Genomic DNA, 24,171 nt, shown 5'->3' on the forward strand with positions numbered 1-24,171 from the left:
GTTGATCTGCTGGGGGATCAGGAAGTGGGGAGCTCAGGGGAGGCGGCTATTTATGTTTTTCTGGGAAGGCTGGGGAAGCGTGGGGAAGCAGAAGGGTACGGAATGAGAGGGAAGCCAAGAGAAGCGCCAAGGGTGGGGAAGCATAGAAACAGAAGACTGGGGATGGGGTGGCTACGCTGAGGCTGTGGGCGGGTACGTGGGGAAGTATGGAAACAGAAGACTGGGGATGGGGTGGCTACGCTGAGGCTGTGGGCGGGTACGTGGGGAAGTATGGAGAAGGGTTTGTAAGCGCCGAGTGTTGGGAGGTGTGGCCACGTGCGGCTGCGTGGAGAAATGAAGGCAGTGGCGGGTGTGGGGTAGCGCGGCTGCGTGCGGCTGCGAGGTTTGGCAGATGTCAGGTTTTGACAGGGAATTGACATTGACTGACTGTTGGGATGCTGTCATGAGGTAAGCGCATGGTATGGACGCGTCGTCCATAACACTAGTTCGCGTCCAGTGATTGTCTTCTTGATCGGTGTCAGAATCATACGTCCGGAAAGGTAATCAATGCAGAGGAGCCAAAAGTTTGTTTCATCTACTTCGAGAATGTCGAATCCGATCGTGTGCCATCTTCCAAAAGGTATAGGAAGAGGTCGAAGAAATCCGTATCGACGATGACCAGGTTTGAATTGTCGACAGGATTTGCAAGTTCCAACGTATTTGATGATGTCGGAGCGTATGGTAGGCCAGTAATAGTCCGTAAGAATTCTCGCGAGAGTCTTCTTAACACCGAGATGTCCTCCGGTGGCAAGTTCGTCATGGAATTTCCGCAGGATCTTTGGGCAAATGTCTTCAGGAACGTATAGACGTCCTTTGTGTCATACTAATCCATTTTCGAGCGTATAACGGAGTTCTTTCGAAGTTTTCTCGTGTTGGGGCTTTCGAGAAATTTCATCGAGATAACCCGAAGATGGATCTTCGCGTAGCGCTTTTTTCCATTCTTCTTCTGAGCAGGTAGGTGAGTTTTGTGGATCGTCTGTTGTAGCGTTGGAGGAAGGTTCGTTGACAAGCATGTTGCTGATCTGCGTATGCATGTCGAGGCGTCGTTGACAATCTACACACGGAGGCGCATAGATTGGATTGCGGGAGAGCATGTTGGCGATATGATTCCATCGTCCAGGTAAATACTGGATGTCGAAATCATACTCTTGTAGCTTCTCCACCCAATTGGCTTGTCTTCTGCTCAAATGGTGTTGCCTTTGGATGAATTCGAGTCCCTTGTGATCGCTAAAACATCGGAAGTAACGACCGATGAGATATGGTCGATTGGCGACCAACATCTTGTCAAGAGCTAAAAGCTCCTGTTTGTGCGTAGGATATCGAGTTTCTGCGTCCTTCATCTTTCTTGAAAAGAAGACCACAGGCCGGAGCCGAGGTAACTTCTTACATTGTCCGACGAGAGTAGGCAGATTTGTAGGGATCGTTTCATCGCCAGAAGGCTGTCCAATCCAGCCAGCGATAGCGTAGCCTGATGAATCCGTATAGACGTAAATCGACTTGGTTTCGTCGATGGTTGCTAGCGTAGGCGCATTGATCAACGCTTGTTTCAACTTTTGAAATGCCTCTTGCTCCTCAGGACCCCATCGAAATTTGACTTTTGAAGATTGAATACTTGATAGGGGCAGAGCGATGTCCGAATAACCTTGTACAAAGTCAAGGAAGGACTTTGTGAACCCGAGAAAGCTTTGAACTCCTTTTGTTGAGTTTGGAGTGGCCCAATCCTTGATAGCTTGGATTTTCGAGGGCGCGATGCGAACACCATGTCTTCCGACAGTATGTGCACACCATTCGAGTTCTTCTTTAGCCCATACGCACTTTGAAGGCTTGATGAAAAGGGCATGTTCTTCAAGTTTCTTCAGGATACGATCGACGTGTTCCCAATGTTCAGCTAAAGTCTTCGAGAAAATGAAAATGTTGTCCAGGTAGGTAGCGAGGAATTCATCGTAATCTTTATGGAAGATCTTATTCATAAGACGTTGAAATGCAGCAGGTGCGTTGGTAAGCCCAAACGGCATTACCACATACTCAAAATGTCCAAAGCAAGTTTGTATTGCCTTTTTTTCTCGATCTTGTTCTCGTACAAGAAGACGATGGTATGCTTCTCAAATATCGATAAGCGTAAACCATTTACAACCTTGAATCCGATCCCTCATCTCACGAATATTGGGTAAAGGAGTGCGATCTTCTTGGTGACGGCGTTGAGACCTCGGTAGTCCCAACAGATGCGTAATCCGCCATCTTTCTTTTTCGCAAAGACAACACTCGCTCCCCAGGGACTTGAGGACTGTTGTATCCATCCTTTTTCGAGCATCAAGGTGATTTGTTTCTTGAGTTCAGCGAGTTCTTCTTTGTTCATGTGCCGAAGAGGTTGCCAAACGGGTTCAGCACCTTCAGTGAGTTCGATCTTGAAATTATCTTCTCCGCGATCAGGGGGTAGACCTTCCGGTTCCTTGAAGAGCATATTGACGTATTTATTTAGGATCTCTTTGAGATGTCCTGGATTTCCTTTAAGGTCTTGAGGAGCGTCCGGTATTTCGTTGAGAGCGAGGCGACAGACCGTGTCTTTTTCAAACTTGTTCCATTGCCAAGCCTTATTGAATCGCTTGGAAGTCATTTCTATGACTTGAGGATTACGAAGGGCATTGGCTTGAGCAAATTGAGATACATAATGAGGTGCGGCTTGTAGAGGACGAGTATCCACAGGCTTAATGATCCGAACAGGTCGAACAGGTCTTTTGTCATAGTCCGGATCTCGTTGCACATCAAAGTAAGGGTTGTTGTGTTTCGGGATGTATTCGACGTCTTCCCAGTTTCTTGAAGTTCTTTCGCACTTAATGGTGACAGACTGCGGTGCGTTTGGTATAGGGCTGTAATTGGTCCAGCGAAGGATAGGTAAGGTACTCATCGAGAATTGTTCAGTGTAATTAAAGAAACGCCAGAAAGGTATTCCAATAATAGCGTCATAAGCCAGATTACTGACTAGCCAAGGAAGTTGTCCAACTAAGAAAAGCGACTGAGATTCGAGATCCGATAGATCTAACCTTTCCGAAACGACCGTGTCGAGAATCATGTAGGATTCTTTGTCGGCCAGCCATATCTGCTTTGGTTCGATACGTTTCTTGGGAAACTTGTGCTTTTCGACGAATGTCATGTCGAGGAATAACCCAGTTGCGCCGCTATCGAAAAGAACACGAGCAAACTTGTTTCCGATGCGATAATGAGAGACCCAGAGTCCAGCAGACAATTGTTCGAAGGCAGGTTTATCGGTAGGATCGTATGTTGTAGGCCGAGCAGAGCTACCGAGGGGCTCTATCAACCTTGGAAAAAACTCGAAGATTGATTTCTAGTCGTATTCGTAGTATTCACAGAGTTGACGGCGTCATCGAGAATTTCCGTAATGCGTGACCCAGCATCAACCTGATTGGCTGAACCTTGTTGTTGATTAGGTTGGCGACTGCGCTGCAGAGTTTGAGCGCCACGACCGCGCTGTCGAAAACCACCGCGTCGGTTCTGGGTTTGCGAGCCTTGCTGTCGAGTTTCGGGATTTGACCAGCATTCAACTCTCCAATGTCCCATTTTGTTACAAAAAGGACAAGGAGTCGTTGGACGTTGACAAGGAACGTGAGTAGTTTGCCATTGTCCACGTCAATGAAAGGGCTGTTGACGTTGGTAGGGAACTGGACCTGAAGTGAGACGACTCACTCCAGGGGGATAGTATGACGTACCAAGGGCATTGAGCCCAAAGGTCATATCATCTAAGTCTTGCTCAAATTCCGTAATTCGAGGATTGGTGTAAGGGGCGAATCGTCCGCCACGACCACCGCCACGACTACCTCAACCGCGGCTGGCTCCACGGCCGCCACAAGCACTCGATGCCGAGGCAATCGGACGAGGCGTATTGGCTTGGTTGCCGTCAGTGACCCCGTGAGCCACATGAGCACGACGAGCTGCAGTGATAGCTTGATCGAGAGTGATAGGGGTGTTGATATTGGTAGTGCCCGAGAATTCGAAGTTCGTAACGGCTTCAGCGAGATAATGACCGATTACCGTATTCTTGAGAAGACCGGCCTTGAAGTATCGAATCTAATCGATAAGGGGAATGGTGCCTTGAGTGTTATCGAGACGATGAGCGGCTTTGAGCTCATTATTGGTGTCTTGCAACTCCTTGATATATTTTTCAAGAGAGTCACCAAGCTTGAGACCGGAGAGCTTGAGCTCAATAGTATTACGCAAGTTGCGAGGATAGAAGTGAGCGACAAGAGCCGTTTCGAAAGCTGCCCAATTTGCGGGAGGTCCAGCAGCGTAAGTCGTATTGTACCACTCGAGAGCAGTACCCTTGAGGTAGGTAGTGAGTGTAGGGGCATACTCTGCCATAGTAAAGGGTATGGCATTGGCAGCTCCAGTCCCGTGTGATCCAGCCTGTACAGCCGGGACAATAAGAGAGTCGAGAAAGTTGTGGTGAGACGTAACAAACTCTTTGATCTTTTTGGCAGCTTTGGCGCCATCGTATTCGACAAGCTTGTTCTTGCGAGCGTCCATAAGAAGTCTGAAACGTTCGGCTCGTTGGGTTTCTTGAGTAAAAGCACGCTCCCGATTAGCGAAAGCAGCTGCGACAGCCGCAATGATAGCTTGAGTCTATCCGTCCATTCTTGCTTGTGGACGAGTGTAAGGGCGACGTCCGGTAGAGGGGTGACGTTGACGAGGAATGTCTTGGTGATGCTAGCGGTAGGTGGTGCTACCATGTAACGTCAGAGGAAACGTAGACGATATTGGGCCTTTCTGAGAGGGCTGAGAGCAGTGGCTTGTAGTGAAGAAAAAAGTAAGAAGCTCTTTGCAGCGGCCGCTCGACTGACGGCTTTATATATGGGCTGCCAGTGGGGCTTGCGTGGCTTCATTGAGGCTTGGCGCCTTATGTAATGTATTACCGAGAGCTCGGGTGGCCAGCCCGGGTCTCGGATCAAGGAGAAGTAAAGAGATATAATATGAAATACAAGTGAAGATGAGATATCCCCGACACCCCATGCTGGCATGGGTCCCTCATTACCGTTCAACGGCAGAAAGGCGAAACGGGAGAGTTGTAAACCGCGCATGATTTGGTTTCGCTGAAGGGTGGCGTGTTGGATCAAAAAGGACATGTAGTTCCGGAGCCCGGACTCTGGACTTTGCTGCAAAATAGGAATCCTGAATTAGAAGAGGCCAAGCTGAGGTTTATGCGGTTTTTCGACGCGCGCACGCCAGAGACGTCGAAAAATGCACTAATCCTCAGCTTCCCAACGATCAACCATTCACGCACCTGCGTCCACCAATGCTTTGCTAGATTCAACCTGTCCTTGTTGTCGTAAGAATCACCCGTACTCCCGATCCCTCAATCTTTCAAAGCTTTATAATCGTTGTTATACTGATCCCTACTCTGAGTTTTCAGCATCTCCTTTATTGTGGTCGTTCGAGGATAATTGGGTTTGATGTTCTCGCCCAATGCTTGCTGGGAATGGGTCAAGTCCGTCACGGCCTTGACGTACTGGTCCAACGTAGCCCGTGACATGGGCTTTGGAGGATCGTAGGGCTGTCCTCTATTGTTCAATGCCCCCCGGGGCTTGACATATTCGTTGAGCCACAGAAGAACTTTGCCTGGCGTGAGCTTTTGCGAGCGCCTGTTGGTGTTGCACCATGCCAGATACGACCTTGCACGGTGGCCATATGTGTTGTTAGTCTCAACCGGCCTTGCTCGTTGGTTCTTTTTCATTTGTTTAATGGTGCACTGGTGAACTTCCGCATCCTGCACGTCTTCCAAGTCCTCCACTATGCTATCGTCGTCCCTTGGGGCGTCACCATCGTCCAGACCAGCTGCAGCGGCGGCCTCTGTGGTTGCTGTAGGGGTCGCAGCCATGTCGTTGCTGTCCAGTGTGTCCAAGCTGAGAATTATGCCAATTTTCAACGTTGCCTTGGACTTCTCGCCTGAAAACGCAGTAACCCTCAGCTGTACGAACGAATGCCGTCACCCGGCCTATGGTCACACGCATAACTAATCATTTCCATTGTACCCATGTATGGCAGAAATGCCCCATTGAGGGCATTTCCGTTTTCTATTAGTGCCGTACATAGTCATTTCCCAAGATACATAGGGGGGTCACGTGACTCGCGTTACTGGTCTAGTTCTCAGTAACGTGAACGCGTTACTGGCGTCACTGACCCGATAGGTACATACATACAGTACAGTACGTCACCAGTTTTCGTCAACGCGTCGGACTGCGCGTTGTGCCCAACCTCGAAGTTGAAACTCATGTCTTTTGTCCTCGAGATCGATGTTGCAGCTTTACAGAGCAAACTGTACCACTGTAGGACGCAAAATGAGCTTGGATATTGTGAAGTTCTCCGATGAAAGCTTCAAGGCTGAACAATGTACGTACGGGGTGTCGAAGGTGGGTCATTGTCGCGGAGCCTGGAACTGACAAGCCGACTTTTGCATCGTCCCCGTGTTAGAAGATGTGCATAGCATCTTGACTCAGAGTTCGGAGGAAGGTGTCAGAAGCTTCCACCAAGCACTTGTGGACGCCGGAGATGCAGCCGCCGCAGATTTGCAGCGCAATGTCTACAAGAACTATTCCGAGTTTGTCCTCATCTCGAAGGAAATTTCCAGATTGGAGACCGACATGTGGTCTCTCCGAGGATTGCTGGCCGACTTCACGGACGTCAATCAAGCGTTGCTGAAGACTATTCGGACCGAAGAGCCATCCACAGTCGAGAGTGAGCTTTCAAAAGCGAGATGAGTTAGTACAAAACAGACGCTTGACTGACTCCGTGATCCGCCAGAGACGACAGAAACATCGCAGGATCAGGACCTCAATACTAGAACTGCCACTCCTTCATCGACATTAGCAGCACAATCCGAGACTCAGAACAGGATTTCACAGCTGTCGACTTTGTATGATACCATCGAAGGGCTCTCGAAGATCCTCCCGCCGTCGCCATTGCGATATCTCGTCCGCGACGGTTCCACATCTCGCTTTGGAGAATCGAATCCGTCCAATATGAATAAAGTACTACAGAGCGTGTACTTCTACATCCTCAGTGATACGCTCGTCGTCACAACCAAGAAGCGTGGTATTATCAGCGGCAAAAACAAGATGGTTTTAGACAAATGTTGGAGTTTGGGCGATGTCGCAATTATTGACGTCAAAGATTCCACGGAAGTCAGCAACGCTTTCAAGATCTTACGGCATCCGGACACTTTCATTTATCGCTCAGATACATTGGAAGAGAAGAGATCTTTCCTGACCGCCTTCAAGAGATACACTGATGAGCTCATGCTGCAGAAGCGGGCGGCCCTGGAGAACGCCAAAAACAAACAGCCAAGCGCGACGCCTTTGGAGGAGGTGGTTAGCCCAACTCAAAGGGAAACAGATCGGGAGGAAAGGGCGCGTAGGGCATTGAGAGACGACTTGAGCAACGCCGAAGTAAAGTGGTTAATGGAACTCAGCGACGAGTTGGATGTCTTGGTTGCACACCGGGACTTTGACGTGGCAGTCGGTTTGATTGAAGATGCGAGGCGAACCTTGTCCAAGTCCAGTGCGGAGACACCACGTGTGGCACAAATCAAAGCCAGCTTGGAGGAGCGGACAAACAAGCTGGCTCAACTTGTTAGCATGGATTTTGCGAACCCAGTCGCTACGAAATCACAAGTACAGGCAAACATCGACAAACTTCTGCGGCTTGGAATGGGGGATCAGGTAGGACGTAACATTGGAAGTCGTTGCCTACTTATCGCGGTCAAGGTCCTGAAGTGCTCGTTCTCCCCAGGCCCGAGACTTTTTCCTGACGTCTCGCACTGCCATTATTCGTCATCGGATTCGCTTGGTCAGGTTTGGGGGCGATGTGTCGATATACATATCAGACCTGGCCCAGGTAGTGTTCAGACTGACGAGGAATACGTGCGACTGGTATGGGGGATCATTCCGAGATACGACGATGGCTTCAGGTACGGTGTATTTCAACATGTAACCCCCCGACGATTCTATGATGCGTTACACACTTCTCCCAGGCTTCATGAAGTGGGTGGCAATAGAGCTCGAGAACTTCACCCAGATTTTCCGTAGACAAGTTTTCGACTGCCATCCGTCTTTTTCGGTTATTGCCGACTGTCTTCAGCATACACTAGAGCACTGCAAACCGGTGAGCATCGTCCCACCGTGAAGCGGTCCTCTGTGCTGCTATGTTTACTGTTGCTTGTTGCGCAACCTAGTTAAAAGAAGTGGGCCTGCACATTGCACCGATGATCACTGATGCCCTGCATGACGATATCGTCAGGTCCATTGAGGAGCATTCGGCCAGCTGCGTTGCCAATATTGTTGTATCTCTGGAAAAGGACAAATTCGTCGTTGTGGATGCGAATTGGTTGATTGGCAAAGAGGATGAGTTTGGTACGTTGTATTGAAGGAGGTCAAGGCGTTGCGGAATTCAGTCTCAATCATTGCGCGCTATTCTCTAGCCGATATCACGGCAAAGGTTTCGCAATCTGTCTATGAACTGTACTCTATCCTGATGGACTTTGGCTCGGATGTCTCGGTTTTGATGTCCATATCGGTAATAAGATTCGTTCCCGTATGTCAACAGACTTCACTCATATGTTCCCGTTCATACTCCGTTTCGTAGTTGTACAACAAGATTGTCACTTGCTTGACGGATTTCTTTTCGGCGTACGTTGAGAAGCTTATAAGATCGTTCGGTGAGACAAATCGAAACTGGACGTACGGTCAGGTAAGGCGCGATTGGTTTAATGTACATCCCTTGCGCCTCTTAATGTGTGTTCTCCTTCTGACAGCGGAGCGTAATGATGGTCAACTCCGTCTTCATTGTCGACGATTTGCTGCCAAAAGTCGCTGGGCAGCTGGCGGTAAGTGTTCTCTCTGCGCTGAGCATATGCGAGAAGAGTTCTTGGGCGATTGACACATCGTCACGCAGCGCCGTTTTGATAGGGCGATTCCGGAGATGGAGGACATGGGGGTCGCCTTGAAGCGTATGTGTTTGAGTTGTAATGTTTCGTCGTCCATCGTTCATTTGCACACCTTCTAACGCCGCTGCATAGACCGCGTGACTGATCTCCACCATACACTCTTTATTGACATCACACATGAGCGGCTCACAAAGGAGTTATGGAACTTTCCGACTATCGATTACACAAGTGTAAGGTCACTCCGTTCGACCGATAGTTCCTGGATGGACACTCATCTTTGTCTTACAGAACGGCGGGATCCTGGATTCCGCAAAGCCGTCAGATAACATGATGCGGGTATGCACGACCCGAGGATAATCTCGAGTCTGAAAACGTTGGGCACTCATAGCCAAAACATTTTGTGTGGCCCACAGCTTGTTGAGGAGCTGAATAAGATCCTGGGAGCCTTATCGCCAACCCTCCCGCGCATCGCCATGCTCAGTCGAGTCATCGACCTCATTTTCACCGCTATGGACGAACGTAAGGTTTCAGACCGCATAATGGGCTTCTCCTCCGTCCGTGTCGACCTGCGCTGACTTACGGACCTCTCCTTCTTGCCATGCAGCTCAGTCATGGGTAACACCCCGCAACACTCCACGACGCTTTGGTTTCCACGGCGTGCAACAGCTTATCTTGGACATCAACTTTTTCCTTCGCATCTGTGAGCCGTTGGTATCGGATAGAGCCAGCGAGGCGGCGAACCGAGTTTGCGAGAAAGGGTTGCGAACGTTCTTTTCAGGACAAGGCGCGTCGGCGACTCCTGGGGGTGGCGGAGCCGTCGTCAAGGCTGCTTTGAAGGTGAGTCACATCAAGCGTTGTTCGAGGGGCATTTTCTATTGTTGCCAAGCCCTGTCTGACATGCGTCGTTCACATTTGTTGTTATACAGACTGGGGATTGGTATGACCAACGCGTAGACAGCGTAATGGACCTAATCTCCTCCGAGTTCCCGCATCTAGTGGCGCTGAGAAATGCGTCGTCCGGGTCCACCTGAACATCCTCCAGCGAATTCAATGGCTCCCCGCTTCACACTTATTGGTCTCGGATATTTTTTGGGTCTCACGTTATCTATTACATAAGTGCGATGATTGTCATGTGCTTTGCCAACCTATCATGCTATGAGACTCGTCGCGCAGACGAATCTGTCCCGCCGAAGAAACAGTGTGCAAGCCCTGTGGACGGGCTAAGGTATATACAGGATGCTATCAGATCGTGGCAGGTGGTGTGCAATCAATTACATAACAGTTCAAGGGGGGAATGTCTTCAAGGATGGAAAGCTTAGATGCGTTAACTTGACGTGGGGTCAAGGCTCGCTAAATCACGAAGCGTTTCGCGAATGATGCCGCCGACAGGCCCCGCCGACCGTTTCAATTCTTCTAAGGTTGTAGCGATCTCGATGAGTCGTTCCCTACATGACCTGCAGCGTGATACACTATCCATGACAGTGTGTTAGAACATGTCGCGCCCCGCCCAAATCATCGAGATGCATCCGAGCCCGCATACCGATCTTCCCGGCTAATGTCCACTCCCGGCGATGAGATGTAATTTGCGTCCAATGTGGCAAGTATGACAGGTCCAAAGGACTTGACAAGTGTCCGGACGGTATTGCATGCTGTCACGATATAGCTGCAATAAATCGCAAATGGGTTAGGGAACTGCGACTCAAGAGAGTCATCGTGTGCATTATCATTCAGAAACTCACTCCTCATAGACTTCAAAGAATAGCTCATGCACCAGTGGCAACAGCATCAAAGCGGCCTCCATCGTGAGCAATTTTGGTTTCAGGTTGATGATCCTTAACACATCCACAAGCACACTGGCATCCTTCAGGGTAACAAGGGACTCGATCGTTGGTCGAATGTTGGATTCGTCCCATGCGCTGCGGACTATGCGGATCGATGTGAGACGATTGTTGAGGATAGAACCGACGGAGGCGTGGCGGAAGAGGAGAGAGTCAATAATGTCATTATCGGAGGTGGAAGGTGGAGAGCCTGGGGATGATGGGGAGAGAGGCAGGGGCTGCAGGCGCCGTTGTGCATTCTGCATGAGGAGACGCAAACCGAATGAGCGGTTTATAATTACCATTGTACACCATGCGCCAATCAAGCACTACGCACCTGAATGAACTTGGCAACATCAAGGTTTAGTGGCCGCTCGCCTGTTCCAGCGGGCACAAAGGGATTCGTAGCAGTGCTCGACCGCTGGCCGTGCGGCAAGAATGGCGAAGGATGTTCGCCAACCACATTTCCGGCGCTCGCCGTAGATCCGCGTAATGGTGTTCCGGCGCGGCTGTTCGAACCAAGGGAGTATCGCAGGCGATTCTCCTCGTCACCGCGATCGAAATTGCCAGATGCTGAGCGGCGTAACCCTTGATCAGCATCTATTAGGGAGGAAGTGGATCTGCTGGCGCTGCCAAGGCGGAATGGGGTATTGCCTGCTTGAGCTAGAGAGACGCTGGTTACGTCCATATCGAAACATTCGTAAAAATGACTGAAGACCCACCATTTGATCGAGATGCTGAAGGCTCTCGTCGATCTGAGTCGAATGGTTGCCCTGTTTCATCCAACCGCTGATAAGGACGTACATGCGCGATTTGACAGAAATTGGCCGCGTACGTACCGGATCTGATCGTAGTCCCCTCATACACATTTGTAGCGGAAGCACGTGGCGTCGATGACCCGCTATCATCAGCAATATGCAGGCGCGCTTTGCGAATGGGAAGGTTTTAGACAGGCATACGACATTCTCAATAGCGACAAGCTTGTCTCACCAATGTCAACATCCCCGTAATTCTGGAACTGGGCTGTTGTCCTGTTCGAAATATCGGGAGGCTTAGTCGTCGGAGGCCCTTTATCCGTGGGGCTCAAATGAGGCTGCCCGTCGTGTGAATCGGTTCAGCATCAGGTAGTTTTGGATAGCATGCTGGACGGTATCCGCTCACCGTTATATCCACTCCCCACATGCTCAGAAAGTTGTGATCTAGAGCACCAGCAAGGACTTTGCCGTCCTCCATCATGATCCGCATGTCACTAATATTGGGCCAGCTCACTGGTATCACGTCATGGCATACTGCTGGTTCCCACGTCCATATCTGCATGCAAGTTCCGGTCAGTCCAAGGTGGTGGCAATCACTATTCTCATACCGACTCACCTGCAGGGAGTCGGTGCTACCAACAAAGAGCTCATGGCCATCCGGATCGAATTGCAAAACCTGCACTCGACCAGATATTGGTGGTGTTTTCGATATGCATTCGAACGTCTGCAGATCATAGAAGCGCAGGACGTTGTCCTCCCCAGCAGTGACTATCAGAAACTCAGATGGGTTGAAAGCGAGCGCTGTTATTGCCCCTGTGTGGTCAGAAAAGGAGTGAAGCAGCTTTCCTGCCGTCATATCGCGGATCTATCTGCTCGTTAGCCAGTCGTTCCACGATGATTGAAAGATATGTAAGAGCATACCTTCACAACGCCATCCCCACCACCAGTCGCTATCCACCTTCCGTCTGGAGTGATCCGCAGCACCGTCACTCCATCATGATGCCCCTGATAGGTCTGTATGCAACCCTTCCTCTTGATATCCCAGATCTTCACCGAGGAATCCACCGATCCCGACGCGAAAAACTCTCCAAACGGGTGAAATTCAACACACCGTGCGCCAGATTTATGTCCAGCGAGCGTTCGAATGACTGCCGCGACGCGATGAGTGGTGAACTGCTGAAGGAGGTCTGTCGCGGCCAAGACGCTCACCTTTCGCATGCTCCAGATCCCATAGTTTGAGTGTCCCCGACGATGATCCCGCCACCACGATCTCCTCAGGCCAATCCAGTGTTACGCATTCGATTGAGCTGGCATGTCCTCCAAGGCTCTTTGGTGAATGAGAACGGTAAGCCCTCAATCCCGCGTTGTCCGTCCGTCCCCGAACCTTCCGGCAGGTATCATACCAATATCGGAGACGTCTTCCCCACCGCCCATAAGTTGACTTTGCGGTCCTCTCCACCCGTCACCATTACTCTGCCGGACTTTGCCCCTATTCTCAGACATGTTGCCTGCGCGTCGTGAGCGACGAAGTCGTCTGCCGTGGGAGAACATGAGAACGAAAATGCACCGGTCCCACAATTGTGCTGATTGAACAGCGAAGCGCCTCAACATACGTATTTTGGTTGCCCGTGGATCGTTGTTCATTTTTGGGAAGCGGAGGAACCCCGGTTGCAGCGCCGTCCTTGTGCTCCCCTTTCCAGCGCCCGCCTTTCTACACGAAGGAGTATCAAAAACTATCTTTCCAACACGCTTTCAGTCGCCTTAGTTCCGCCGACCCGCCCGAAAATGTGAAGGTGTTGGGTCCTCCTGGTATTGTGCCTGTATTTCTCTTGTCCAGTGCGAAAAAACTGGCACTCGACTTGGATCGTGTTGAAGATGGCGTTTGGAGTTTTCACAGAGAAGCGCCGTTGCAGTGTTGTCACCACTTTTTGCTCAACAACCCGTGGCAGACGGACATGAGCGAGCACCGACAAAGACTGTCAGAGACTTTTCGCAGTTACCAGCGCATACGGACGAGTGATCCGAGAACGCTGAACAAAAAAAACGAGTGAAGTTGGTATATTTTAGCGCTGTCACCGTTCTGTCCGAGAGACCCGGAGAGGGGCAGGCCAAAAGTGATGACAACGAAAACCTCGCAACCCGTTGGGAACCTCTGGACGCTGCTCTGGACGACTGGAACCCAGACTGGAACCGGGCTTCCCCTTCCCCACAAAAAGCCTTCACCAGCCACAAGCACTTGGGCATACTCCAGAGCACGAATTAGACAGGACGCAGGCTTCCTAGTCCAGCGACTTACGAACATCATCTTTTCGTCCAACGGTCCAAGCCAGGCTCCGAAAGAGAGATCCTCCAGCCAAACCTCGCACTCACACTCGCAGGACGCTCCCCACGATAGTTCCCGGTGCATTTGAGGTGTGAGTGAACGCTTTGTGATCGGGAACGGGGCCTCACTTACAACTCCTTCGGGGCGTCCGACGACGGGATTGTCTGTTGGTGACCGGTATGGAATGCCCAGTATGTGGGTCGTCCCACAAGCGATTCTGGTGTACCCGCTGCCTTTCCGATAGGTGGGTTGTGAGGAAGAAAGGTCTGGCTAGTGAATGCGATTTTGAAAGGACGTAAGAATTCCTCCCTTAACCGCTGACGCTCGTCCTTCAGACTCCATGCTCACAGAGGGGTACAAACGGCAACGTCCGCAGAATGCAAATCCCTCGCCCAGCAGATTACCGCCGTCCTCGAGCCGGCGCGCCCGCCGACGGGAATATCGCGCTCCGTCGAAATGGCCAGTTTGAAAGTACGGCTCAGTTCACTCCAGGATGACATATCCGACTCTCGGCGCCGTGTGCAACTCGCAAAGGACGAACTGAGCGCTGCAAAGGCCTTAATGGCTACGCGTCGCCGAGAGTACACGGAATCGAGACAGATGGTCGAGTCGGAACGAATGCGAGGAATTGAAAGAGCCGTTCGCGAGAGAAATGACGCCCAGAAGTCATACCTGCAAACCGCTGATGTGTTGATGCAGTCGAGAAGACTGCTGATAAGAGAGCTTCTGTCGATATTCAGATTGAGGAAAGTCCAGCGGCGGCTTTCGAAGCCGCCAGCTTTGGGATCTGTGGGGGCGTGCATACCGTCAGGAGCTTCAGCGCACGTCGGGGCACGCCAAACTGTCACTGCTATCAGTCCGACCGGGCCCGCTCATGCGGATCCAATCGAGTATCGGATTGTGAATGTCCCATCGCCGGTTTTTGGCTACGCGCTGAATTGTCCTCGAGAACGGTTCAACGCCGCTATAGGCCACATTATCCATATGTGCGCCGTCCTCGGCAAATATCTTGACATCGACTTTCCTTTCAAGGTAGTCAATAAGGGCACCAAGTCCTGCGCGTATAGGAACTCTGCCTTTGCCATCGAGATTACGCGAATGCCTTTGTACCTCACTGATTCCAATGCGGAGCACTTTACCATTGGTCTCGCCATGTTGAACTATAACATCGCATACCTATGCTATACGCAAGGTGTTGATATCCCTCTGCTGAACGTGACGAATACCTTGGAAAACATTGCTCTGTGCTGTCAGGCGATGAACCTGGGAAGGTACGGAGCCCACTCCAGTTTATTGGTCGGGTCGCTAAGGCTCGCGACCATAAGTACCCTTGGCTTACACAAATGTTCATTTCAGAGACGGTTCACTTCCTCTATCGATCCTGAGCGAGCACTCCCTTGAAGCGAAATCTAGCATGTCCAACATCCAGGGCAGTGTAGAGACCCCCTGTTCCTCAACCCACCGATCGTCCCAACCATCTCCCTCTTCGTCACACTCATCATCAGTCCCGCACCCACATCGCCGACCTCTCACGCAGTTTCCACTGCCGTTCAGCAAGACCGTCCAGTTGCACTGTGTTTTGCATCGCCGGAAACATGCCGTTGCTGCACTGGCAAAACTGCAACGCGCAGCGGTTGCGCAGCTCTCCGGCGACACGAACGTCGCTGGTCCTGGAGCACCTCAGGAAGGCCAAAGTCCAACTACAACCACGGATCCTTCAAGGGCAACCTCTCCCTCCCGTAGGACATCTACCGTCTCCATCTCCGCCTCCACAGCGAGTCTGACCACCAGGTCACCCGTCGCATCACCCACCCGCGGTCCTTCTCGCGCCGCTCCGCTGCCACCACCATCCCCACGACGGTCAACAACCGCCGCCGCGCCACTCGCAGAAAGCCGACAACAGCAGCAACAAAATCCAGCAGCGCCTACAGATCGCTTGACCACGCTTATCCTACAACACATCCTGACCCCAACATCAACATCACCCGCGTCGCCGGATGACGACGATCTGGACGGCGCGGCGGATATGACAGACTACCTGGACACAGCGCTGTTCTCACCTCTGCTGGAAGTACCTGACGATGAGTATGCAGCGGAGTGGCCTTGGAGCGCGGGTGAGGATGGGGAAGACGAGGTCGAGGATGGTGGGGAGGGGGATGGGTGGCATTTGGTGAAGGAGGTTGTCAAAAGGGGGAGTGAGGTTCAGGGGTGAGTTTGAAGCAGCCTAGGCGTAGGATTCATTTGCTGTACATATGTTTTGGATTCCCACCTACGCGCTATCGATCGCATGCAGTTGCATAGTGCTACTTTTGTGTAGGTCGTACTTACTGATTAGAGTTGTTGTGTAATCAGATTTTGTTTTAGTTCATCAGGGTTGCTCCTAGGCTTGTGTTGATGTGCCCGGGCCTTGATCCCATCCCACCACCAAAGGCCATCCTATCCAAATGATGCACTGTTCTTCCCAAATGTTCCACACTCAATCCGATCTGCGTGCACAACTCAATTTGGTATTCCCGCAAGAGAGGAAAATCGCATTGCATGTTCGATGCAGGGGTATGTGCAAAAAAGAAAATAAAACATCCCATGGGTCTGAATCCAAACATAGCGCCCTCCGATGCGCTGGTCCGCTACGGCCGGGTCCGGCAGAGCGAGCGCCCGGCGGGCCAGACAGTCGACACCTCCGAACCCTCCAGGCAGGTCCCACAAACCACCTAAGCATAATCGTTCCCCCTCAGACCCGCCGAATGTCCCTCATAGAAATTGGCCAAAAACTCCGACACGCCCCGCCCATCTGCCCGTCGTCCCAGATCGTCTTCGCCAGGTCTGACCTGCCTCTCGGGCTGGGCGTAGGTGTCCTTCGGGAAGAAGCGCTGCACGTGGTCGTCTTGTTTCCATTGCTCGGTGGTTTCCGTCAGCTCGTTGCGGCCTTTGAAGATAAGGACGTCGATGACCTGGTGGTCAGTTACGGTGAGGTTTTTGGCGAATTCGGCGCGGATGCGATTTCGGAACTGTGCGACAAGAATGAAGGATTATTATGCGATTCATAAGAAGGGTTAAACGATTCCTGCGAAGCGACTTGCTAGCCGTTCTTCCTCGTCACAATAAGTGGGTAGTCTTGCCAACTCCCAACACCGAGACGAACAAGATGGGCAATCTTATTCTCGAAAGGTTTTCCTGTACCCGCCTCAAAACTCTTGCTTTGAGCGTCACAGACTCTCATCGCTTCTCGACGCCGTGCCCAACTTTGTCGAAATCGCAAGGGGCCACCCAAGATTCCCAGACTACGCCATCTCAAACCTCGATGCAGCCGCCAGGTCTTGTACTCAGACCGAAACCCCCAATTGTCCCCTCCCTCCAGGTTCCCCATCTACAACTGCGCAGTGTTGCCCACCTGCCAGAGTCCGTACGGCATCCTGTACATTTCGAGAATATCTGGTGCTGCCCTGAGCGCGTCGCGGTAGAGCTGCAGCACCCTCCTGCGCTGCTCCCCGGCGGAGCGAGAGATGACGGTCGGTAACGGTGTTGTGAGGGTCATGGTGCACAGAGCTCGAGGATATATGTGTTTGGTGGATGTGAACTGCGATTCCAGTGTTGGTGGTGGTCTCGACGGCGAAAGGCTACATGTAATTCAATTGCCGTGCACGTGCGCTGGATTGCCTGTCACGTGAGATGTGTTTATCATTTTGCTTTTCTACCATGAGAATCGCGATTCTTTATGTCCCAGGCGATCGTTTCAACCACCCGCCAGATCTCTGGGCCTGGGGGTTGTTGTCTGGTCTGCGTTCGGGAAGGGGGACACCATGCCACAGATGCCACTGCTCTTGGCCGAGGATTCTGTCGGCTTTTCCCACCACCACCACCACAACACAACTCTCACCTGCGGCCCCGATTGACTGTCGTGCACTCCAAGCTGCCTTTTCGCCTTTACAGACCCTTCCGCCAAAAGATATACTTCAACTGGTGTCCTACCTCGCAGCGTCCCAGTCAGGCTTCCCAACTTATCGCAACCTTGGCATGCTGAGTGTCCTCGCTGCGTAATCACTCCCTACGCCATCTGTCTGGCAACGGACGTATCTGGCATACCCGTGGCAACACTTCCACAACGAGTTGAGCACCATCCCTTTGCAGCTACTGTAGGAGGTTAGGACGTAAAGCAAGCACTACCGAAAATGTCTGCGAGGAGGCCAGCCTTTGCGGACAAGACTCGAGTGCCAAGGTCCGCGTCGCCTAAAAGCCGATCCCGATCTCCCACCGACCAGGGCCGCTCGTCTCATCGGGGCGAATATGCGTCGATAGACAACCCAACTCAGTACCATCGTCGTCCCTCAACCATCGTGTCTGCTTCGCTCTTCAAAGGCAAATGCTTTTGTTTGGCATTCCCGTCGTCGGCGCAAATGAGTGATCTCGTCGATACCATACGCGCATATGGCGGTCAAGTTGAGCTTAATGCTTCGACCGAGAAGGTGAGTCATTGTTTCAATCGCGGCGCTCTTCCTTTCGGCTAATTGATTGATGTCGGTGTTACGCCAGACGACACATCTCCTCGTCAGCCACTCGACCGATATGACCTCGATAATACACAACCTTCAAAGCAGCGAGAACGCATTGATATCTGAACTCATAGAGAATGCTTTGGTCAGGGGGCTTCCTGTTTTGATTGACTCGTATATCTGGCAGTGCATTTTCACGAAGCAGATGCTTGAGCCGTCCGGCTTCGAAGTAGTACGGTATGTATCTCGCATTTCAAGTGTTCAGTTTCGCAGTGCAGAATGTGTGTCAATATTGTTGTCACTGCAGTTTGGATGAGAACGGGCAGTACGTGATTCCGAAAGATAGACCTAACATCAGGCGGGCCGCGAGCGAACCGGCTGCGGCGGAAATGGAAGTTGATCGACCTTTGAAAAGGCGGACACGGCCCGACATCCGTACCGCCGCCCGTCCGTCCATGAAGCGATTCAACACGTATCATCCGTCTTCCGTAGCTGCGAGCGCCAATCAGGATGATGGGGAGGATATCGTCTTGTCCCGACGTCCGTCGGGAGTCCATGATACAACGAACACGGCGGAACCGGGTGCCAAGCCTGCACATGGGCAAAGCCCGTCAGCCAAAAGTGACGCGCCGATGACTTCTTCGCCTGTCCTGCAGCGGCCCTCTCTTCACGAGCAGTCTTCGTCTGGGACAGTCTACGTTTACGCTTCCCCACGTCCCAATAAGGTTCTTAAGTTTCCCACCGGATTATCCACGGTCGCTCCTGCCAAGAAAGTCAGTTCACTCTCTGGAAGTGATTCCAGCAGTAATGAGACTACCAACGTAGACCAGATGCCACGACCCGCGCTGAAAAAGTCGCAAGTTCTGGAGATGGCAAAGGGGTTCGGTCTGGAACCAAAAGAGAGCTTTCGGGGAGAATCCTTATCGAGCGAGGAAGATCAGGCGGCTCTGGAAGAAGCTGACGCAGCACCGCCTTCAACGCCAACCAAAGCTGATCGAGGTGTTCCCACCGCTAACCGACGGTCAAGCAAGATCGCTTCGAACAACTCTACGCAACGTGTCGCGCCACCCGTACCGCCACGGCCAAATCTGTCCCAACGTCCGAATCTCGATCGACGCAATACGCCACAGCTCTCGAGGCGAGACAGTGATACCTTCAGAGCTGAACACATGCTGGATGTGCCCTCATCGCCCGTGAACAGGGAAAGATCTCAGTGGCAAACGATGCTAGCATCCGTGCTGCAGGGGGAAGTCATTCGGTCAGAACAGCGCCGGATTAGCGGAACATTGACGCAAAAGCAACAATTAGATCAGCGATATCAGACCTGGTTAGGGATCAGGGCATACCTTCGGGGACGATCAGTACCTGAAGAAAGGCAGAGGATTGATGAAAGACGAGTCGACGCTGAGGCTGTTCTCGACGAGGTGCTGAAGTTTGAGGTGCAGAAGGATTCTCCCAAGTCACCGTACGATCAGGTCGTCGACATCTTGACGAAGGTTGATAAGATCGAGTCGCTGTACCCGTCGCGGAACGCCCTGATCTTGGATAAGCCCCTGTATGCTGGCTCGCCGTTTCAACATAAGATGGAAGCTCTAAACTCCTGGTTGACCATCAGCAACTCGCTCCGATCTCAGCTGAAAGTTCTCAAGAATTGGGCGGGAAGTGAGGATCTGCTGATCTCCCGATCTCAGCATCCTCTTTCCCCTGATAAGCGTATCGAAACGACCTTCATCGAGCGGATTCTGAAAGACGGAATAAAGAAAACGTTCGAGATTCAGATCATGGCTTTCTTACGCGGTCTGCTAGCGAAATCGAAAGCTGGGATGATTGAAAACGCGCTCGTCTTCAAAAAGATGCAGCTGCCGACATACATCAACGAGCTACAACAACTGGCTTCTTTCCCTTCCAACTTGATGGAGGAAATTCTGAAAGTGCAGGTGGAGACGCATAGTCAGACAGCCACAAAGCACAGTGGAACTGTGCTGGACGATCTCATAGAGTCTTTCGGAGTCAGCTTGCAGTTGGCGGTTAGGATCAAGCACGAATGTGAGGACTTGGACACCCGTGCCGACGGTTGGAGTTTAGCCAACAGTTTGAGTCCGTCATACGATGTGATTCTGTTGAAATCCCTAAAATGCTACTTCACACTCCTCAACTGGCGACTAAAGTCGACGACGGACACCTCATTCTTTAAGGAGGCGGAGATGTTGGAGAATGAGTGGAACTTCATGTCCAATCTCTGCTTCTTCATTCAGGGCGGAGACGTGGAGACCGCCGTACAATTCTGTCAACTCGAGGCGGAACTCCTGAGGAAAGTCTTGAATTACCTGCAGAAGGGAATGGACGGGCTTGGGGACCCTTGCGTAGCGGATGGGAACTTTGCGATGGGCGGTAGTGGTCTTGTGAAGTGGTATGCGAGAATGTGGGACAACGTGAAAAGTCGCGCTGGCAAGTTGCTCCAATTCCAAAAGTGAGTGGATATCACGTGCGTCTGCTGAGGCTGGTCCGCGTTTACTAACGTCACTCCCAGGATGCTTGTCCGAGAATTCGAGAATGCTGCCGAATATACCTCGGACGTGCCATCGCCAGTCCTCCTGCGCAACTTCCTACATGCCGGATACTCGCTAGTGCGAACAGACGCATACGCCAATCAAGGCCTGTACATTCTGGCATCGCCCTCGTTGCACAATCGACCAGAATGCGTGTCCAGATTGCTCAGAGGATGCTTCGCCCGATATGAACCGTTCCCTTCGTCCATCGGCAAAGGGTACATCATAATATTGCCCGTTAGCGATCGTGTCAGAGGATCATCGGGGATGAATTGGCAGGGACGCTCGATGCACGTCCGCATTGGCAAGCAGATCCGACCGATATCCCTGAAGTCGGATCGGTTCCGATTAGTCGCCGACACGTTAGAGCATCTTGATGTTTGCAAGACGCTGTTCGAAGAAAACATCAACTGCAAAGTGAAGGCCGTCAAATTGCGTCGTGCGCACGTTCAAAGCGTACACGATGCGTTGAAGAATACCAAGGGCGCACTGGTGACATTGACGGAAGGGATTATCAGCAGTGTCAAAACCGTCCGGGATGCCATCAACCGGGTGACCGCGGGCGGTGGAAGTCCGGCCATCAACGGACCTCTGGCGACGGAACGCACTTCGACGTCGAGTCTCAATGTCAGCAACGACGCGAATGCAACGGCAGAGGGCGTTCATACGGCTGCGGACCTCATTGAAGACATGTTCACGTTTGCTTCTGGATTCGGGCTGAAAGCGCTAAAATACGTTGGCAATCGCAAGAAGTACGACTTCATGATGAAGAATTTGGTCAAACTCTCAGTGGATTGGGTCGACTTTTGTGCTGCGAACTGCTCGCTACCAGCTGCTAGCGTTCAGCACAAGACTTTCAAGTGGAACCTGCGGGCCTTGTATTTCGCTATGAATGCCACCAGCGGTACTACGATTTATCTCCTTGCAGATGACGAGTTTGAGGAATTGAAGCGTGGAGTTGGAAGATGTATGCGCGTCCTCATTAAGGGTTTCGAGCAAGGCGGGAGTATCAGCATTGCCGGCGTGACCGCCACAACCCCGGAGGAGGCCGTAAATGCCCTTGTCGCAAACGCCGCCCGTAGCGCATCGAAACTATCCTCGCCCCACCCACCGGAAGCTGCACCAAAGTCTGCTGATTCCAGTAAGGGCTCAGACATGAACCTTGCAGGCGCTGCTGTTAATCGCTCCCCGATGGATCTCAACCGGGCAGAAGTCTCCGCTTTGAAGATCGAAAATGACGGGGATAGCGATCGGGAGTCCAATGCGGGAGGAGAGGGCTCTGACGGGGACAAGCCGAAAATCTCGATAACGAGTCCGAAATCAGAAGCAGTAACGGCATCTAAACCTCCCCCACAACGGAAGAAGACTGACGAAAACACCAACGGCGGCAAGGCGTCCCCGAAATCGCAGCTGCAAACTCCCAGCTCGACAACAAATCCACCGTCGACCGCATCGTCGGCTTCCTCCTCGCCGCTAAAAGGAGCGATCCCAACTATCACGAAGACGCCTCCAATGAGCCACGACCTACCTTTGCCTGCTGTGCCCACCAAGATGCCGTCAGGGGGTCATCGTGGCGACACCTACATGCAGCGAAAACAAGGCGCATGGATGTCCGCCATCGAGAAACTCGAAGAGGACCGTGAAATGCGTCAATTGACAAACAGGATGATCGGCAAAGTCCTCGACAGCAGCAACATCGTCGACAGGAACCTGAGCTATTTAGCGTCGACTTCCAGTTCGATCTCGTTCAGATGGCAGCAGGGCAAATTCCTCGGCGGTGGTTCATTCGGTTCCGTTTACATGGCTATCAATCTCGAGACGGCGGATCTTATGGCCGTCAAGGAGATTCGGTTCACCGACGTTACGTCCCTCGAGACTGTGCAACGCGCCATCAAGGACGAGATGAATGTGTTACAGTTATTGCATCATCCCAACATCATTGAGTACTATGGCGTCGAGGTGCATCGCGACAAACTGTACATATTCATGGAATACTGCCCGCAGTCGATTGCGCAGTTGATTGACCACGGAGGTCGGTTCAACGATGAACGAGCGACGAAAGTTTATGCGAAGCAGCTGTTAAGAGGTGTTGAATACCTGCACAACAAGGGGATAGTGCACAGGTGGGTTTTCGCTCGTTTGCATGCGGCCCTACGAACGCAACCAGACTCATCTTTTCGTTTGATTCCTCAGAGATATCAAACCTGCAAATACACTTCTCGGCCAAGAGGGTCAGATAAAGTACGTTGATTTTGGCGCTTCCAAAATCTACAAAACGCAAAAAACCGTCGTCGTGAACGGCGAAGCCAACACTCTGGTCGGCACTCCGCATTACATCGCTCCGGAAGTCATCACAGGCGAAAGCCTGGGACGACATGGGGCTCAGGACATCTGGTCCATGGGATGTTGTGTGCTGGAAATGGTCACGGGACGCAAACCGTGGAGCGGGCTGGACAACGAGTGGGCTGTCATGTACCATATCGGAATTGCGAACAAGATGCCCCCATTGCCCGAGCCTCACGAGCTGAGCGAGGAGGGGATTGATTTCTTGACAAAGTGCTTTACGAGGCCCGCGTCGCAGCGACCCTCGGCCAAGGAGCTTCTCGAGCACTCCTGGGTTAAGGACGTCGATGACACGGACCTAACGCTCGTCAATGCGATCATGGACGAGCACAAGGAAGCCGCCGAAAACGCACGAGCACGCACCGCCAGTGCCAACGGGGAGAGCGCCTGGACACACCGATCCGGCGGGCATCCAAGCACGCAGACACGATCCTCAGGCGGGGCACCTTCAACCGGCGGCAACCGCACCAGCACAGGATTCAGCGGATTCGAAGCCTACGAAGCCTCCCAGCCCGTGTTCATCCCGGCTCGCAGCCCGCAGTCCGAGCACGGCCCGTCGTGGGCGGCGCGCAGCGGTCTGGACGAAAGCTCTCCTGGGTCATCTACGAGCGCCGGCAGCGGCGTCACCGACAGTTACTTCCCTAGCATGGCAGGTAACACCACGGCAAATACGTCCCCGAAGGCACAAAGCGTTACTGGATCCCCATCCTCCATCGACGACCCGCAAGGCGCGGGGCATGTCGGCCGAGTGTTTGGGAAAGAAGGGTTGAGGGACCAGAGCGGCATGGCTGGACATGGAGACAAACACGAGCACCCCTCCGCGGCGCACGGCGCGCCGGCGGCTCCGGATACCCATACTCATACCGAACCGTCGCGCAACCCTGACGTGGGCCCGATTGTGGTAT

At 52.2% G+C, this 24,171-nt stretch overlaps 5 protein-coding genes across 5 annotated transcripts; 3 read left to right on the forward strand and 2 right to left on the reverse strand.

The window, feature by feature from the left end:
• Positions 1–6,258: 6,258 nt before the first annotated feature.
• Positions 6,259–10,065, forward strand: EV422DRAFT_533391 (uncharacterized protein). Its single transcript, XM_053070593.1, has 15 exons — positions 6,259–6,438; positions 6,523–6,783; positions 6,850–7,766; positions 7,837–8,014; positions 8,078–8,208; positions 8,279–8,456; positions 8,525–8,619; positions 8,689–8,793; positions 8,858–8,929; positions 8,998–9,052; positions 9,122–9,219; positions 9,278–9,325; positions 9,403–9,508; positions 9,594–9,826; positions 9,916–10,065. The coding sequence occupies exons 1-15, from the start codon at positions 6,342–6,344 to the stop codon at positions 10,018–10,020; spliced, it is 2,679 nt and encodes an 892-aa protein (XP_052924395.1). The 5' UTR covers positions 6,259–6,341; the 3' UTR covers positions 10,021–10,065.
• EV422DRAFT_96413 (WD40-repeat-containing domain protein) lies at positions 9,996–13,415 on the reverse strand. Its single transcript, XM_053074544.1, has 14 exons — positions 13,337–13,415; positions 13,175–13,268; positions 12,965–13,095; positions 12,771–12,888; positions 12,483–12,709; positions 12,178–12,426; positions 11,968–12,117; positions 11,797–11,899; positions 11,646–11,732; positions 11,529–11,579; positions 11,144–11,469; positions 10,729–11,066; positions 10,530–10,652; positions 9,996–10,458 (listed from the first exon to the last, which is right to left on the reverse strand). Exons 2-14 carry the CDS (start codon positions 13,203–13,205, stop codon positions 10,314–10,316), a joined length of 2,079 nt encoding a protein of 692 aa, XP_052924396.1. The 5' UTR covers positions 13,206–13,268; positions 13,337–13,415; the 3' UTR covers positions 9,996–10,313.
• A 519-nt stretch (positions 13,416–13,934) lies between these two features.
• On the forward strand, positions 13,935–15,425 carry EV422DRAFT_96365 (UV radiation resistance protein/autophagy-related protein 14). The gene is made up of 3 exons (XM_053074543.1): positions 13,935–14,128; positions 14,220–15,155; positions 15,243–15,425. Exons 1-3 carry the CDS (start codon positions 14,064–14,066, stop codon positions 15,283–15,285), a joined length of 1,044 nt encoding a protein of 347 aa, XP_052924397.1. The 5' UTR covers positions 13,935–14,063; the 3' UTR covers positions 15,286–15,425.
• A 1,170-nt stretch (positions 15,426–16,595) lies between these two features.
• EV422DRAFT_507196 (uncharacterized protein) lies at positions 16,596–17,419 on the reverse strand (the record flags this gene model as incomplete). The annotated part of the gene is made up of 2 exons (XM_053068640.1): positions 16,596–16,892; positions 17,276–17,419. 2 exons carry the CDS (start codon positions 17,417–17,419, stop codon positions 16,596–16,598), a joined length of 441 nt encoding a protein of 146 aa, XP_052924398.1.
• A 2,124-nt stretch (positions 17,420–19,543) lies between these two features.
• Positions 19,544–23,549, forward strand: EV422DRAFT_497758 (uncharacterized protein; the record flags this gene model as incomplete). The annotated part of the gene is made up of 6 exons (XM_053067967.1): positions 19,544–20,844; positions 20,905–21,475; positions 21,581–22,099; positions 22,485–22,493; positions 22,514–23,046; positions 23,117–23,549. Coding segments are annotated over 6 exons (3,366 nt in total), but the record flags the coding sequence as incomplete, so codon positions are not given.
• Between the last annotated feature and the right edge of the window lie 622 nt (positions 23,550–24,171).

The sequence above is a fragment of the Fimicolochytrium jonesii genome (assembly GCF_025526975.1).
Source record: "Fimicolochytrium jonesii strain JEL569 chromosome Unknown EV422scaffold_16, whole genome shotgun sequence".
NCBI lineage: Eukaryota > Fungi > Chytridiomycota > Chytridiomycetes > Spizellomycetales > Powellomycetaceae > Fimicolochytrium > Fimicolochytrium jonesii.

Bases quoted from the DNA above. Each gene is read 5' to 3' on its own strand.
- EV422DRAFT_96413 (XM_053074544.1), bottom strand. From the start codon at position 13,205: ATGAACAACGATCCACGGGCAACCAAAATAC. The intron at 13,096-13,174 runs GTATGTTGAGGC...CTCCCACGGCAG, and splicing joins TCCACGGGCAACCAAAATAC to ACGACTTCGTCGCTCACGAC. The intron at 11,580-11,645 runs GTACGTACGCGG...TGGATGAAACAG, and splicing joins GGGGACTACGATCAGATCCG to GGCAACCATTCGACTCAGAT.
- EV422DRAFT_96365 (XM_053074543.1), top strand. From the start codon at position 14,064: ATGGAATGCCCAGTATGTGGGTCGTCCCACAAGCGATTCTGGTGTACC. The intron at 14,129-14,219 runs GTGGGTTGTGAG...CTCGTCCTTCAG, and splicing joins ACCCGCTGCCTTTCCGATAG to ACTCCATGCTCACAGAGGGG. The intron at 15,156-15,242 runs GTACGGAGCCCA...TTCATTTCAGAG, and splicing joins CAGGCGATGAACCTGGGAAG to ACGGTTCACTTCCTCTATCG.
- EV422DRAFT_533391 (XM_053070593.1), top strand. From the start codon at position 6,342: ATGTTGCAGCTTTACAGAGCAAACTGTACCACTGTAGGACGCAAAATG. The intron at 6,439-6,522 runs GTACGTACGGGG...CCGTGTTAGAAG, and splicing joins AAGCTTCAAGGCTGAACAAT to ATGTGCATAGCATCTTGACT. The intron at 8,794-8,857 runs GTAAGGCGCGAT...TCCTTCTGACAG, and splicing joins GAAACTGGACGTACGGTCAG to CGGAGCGTAATGATGGTCAA.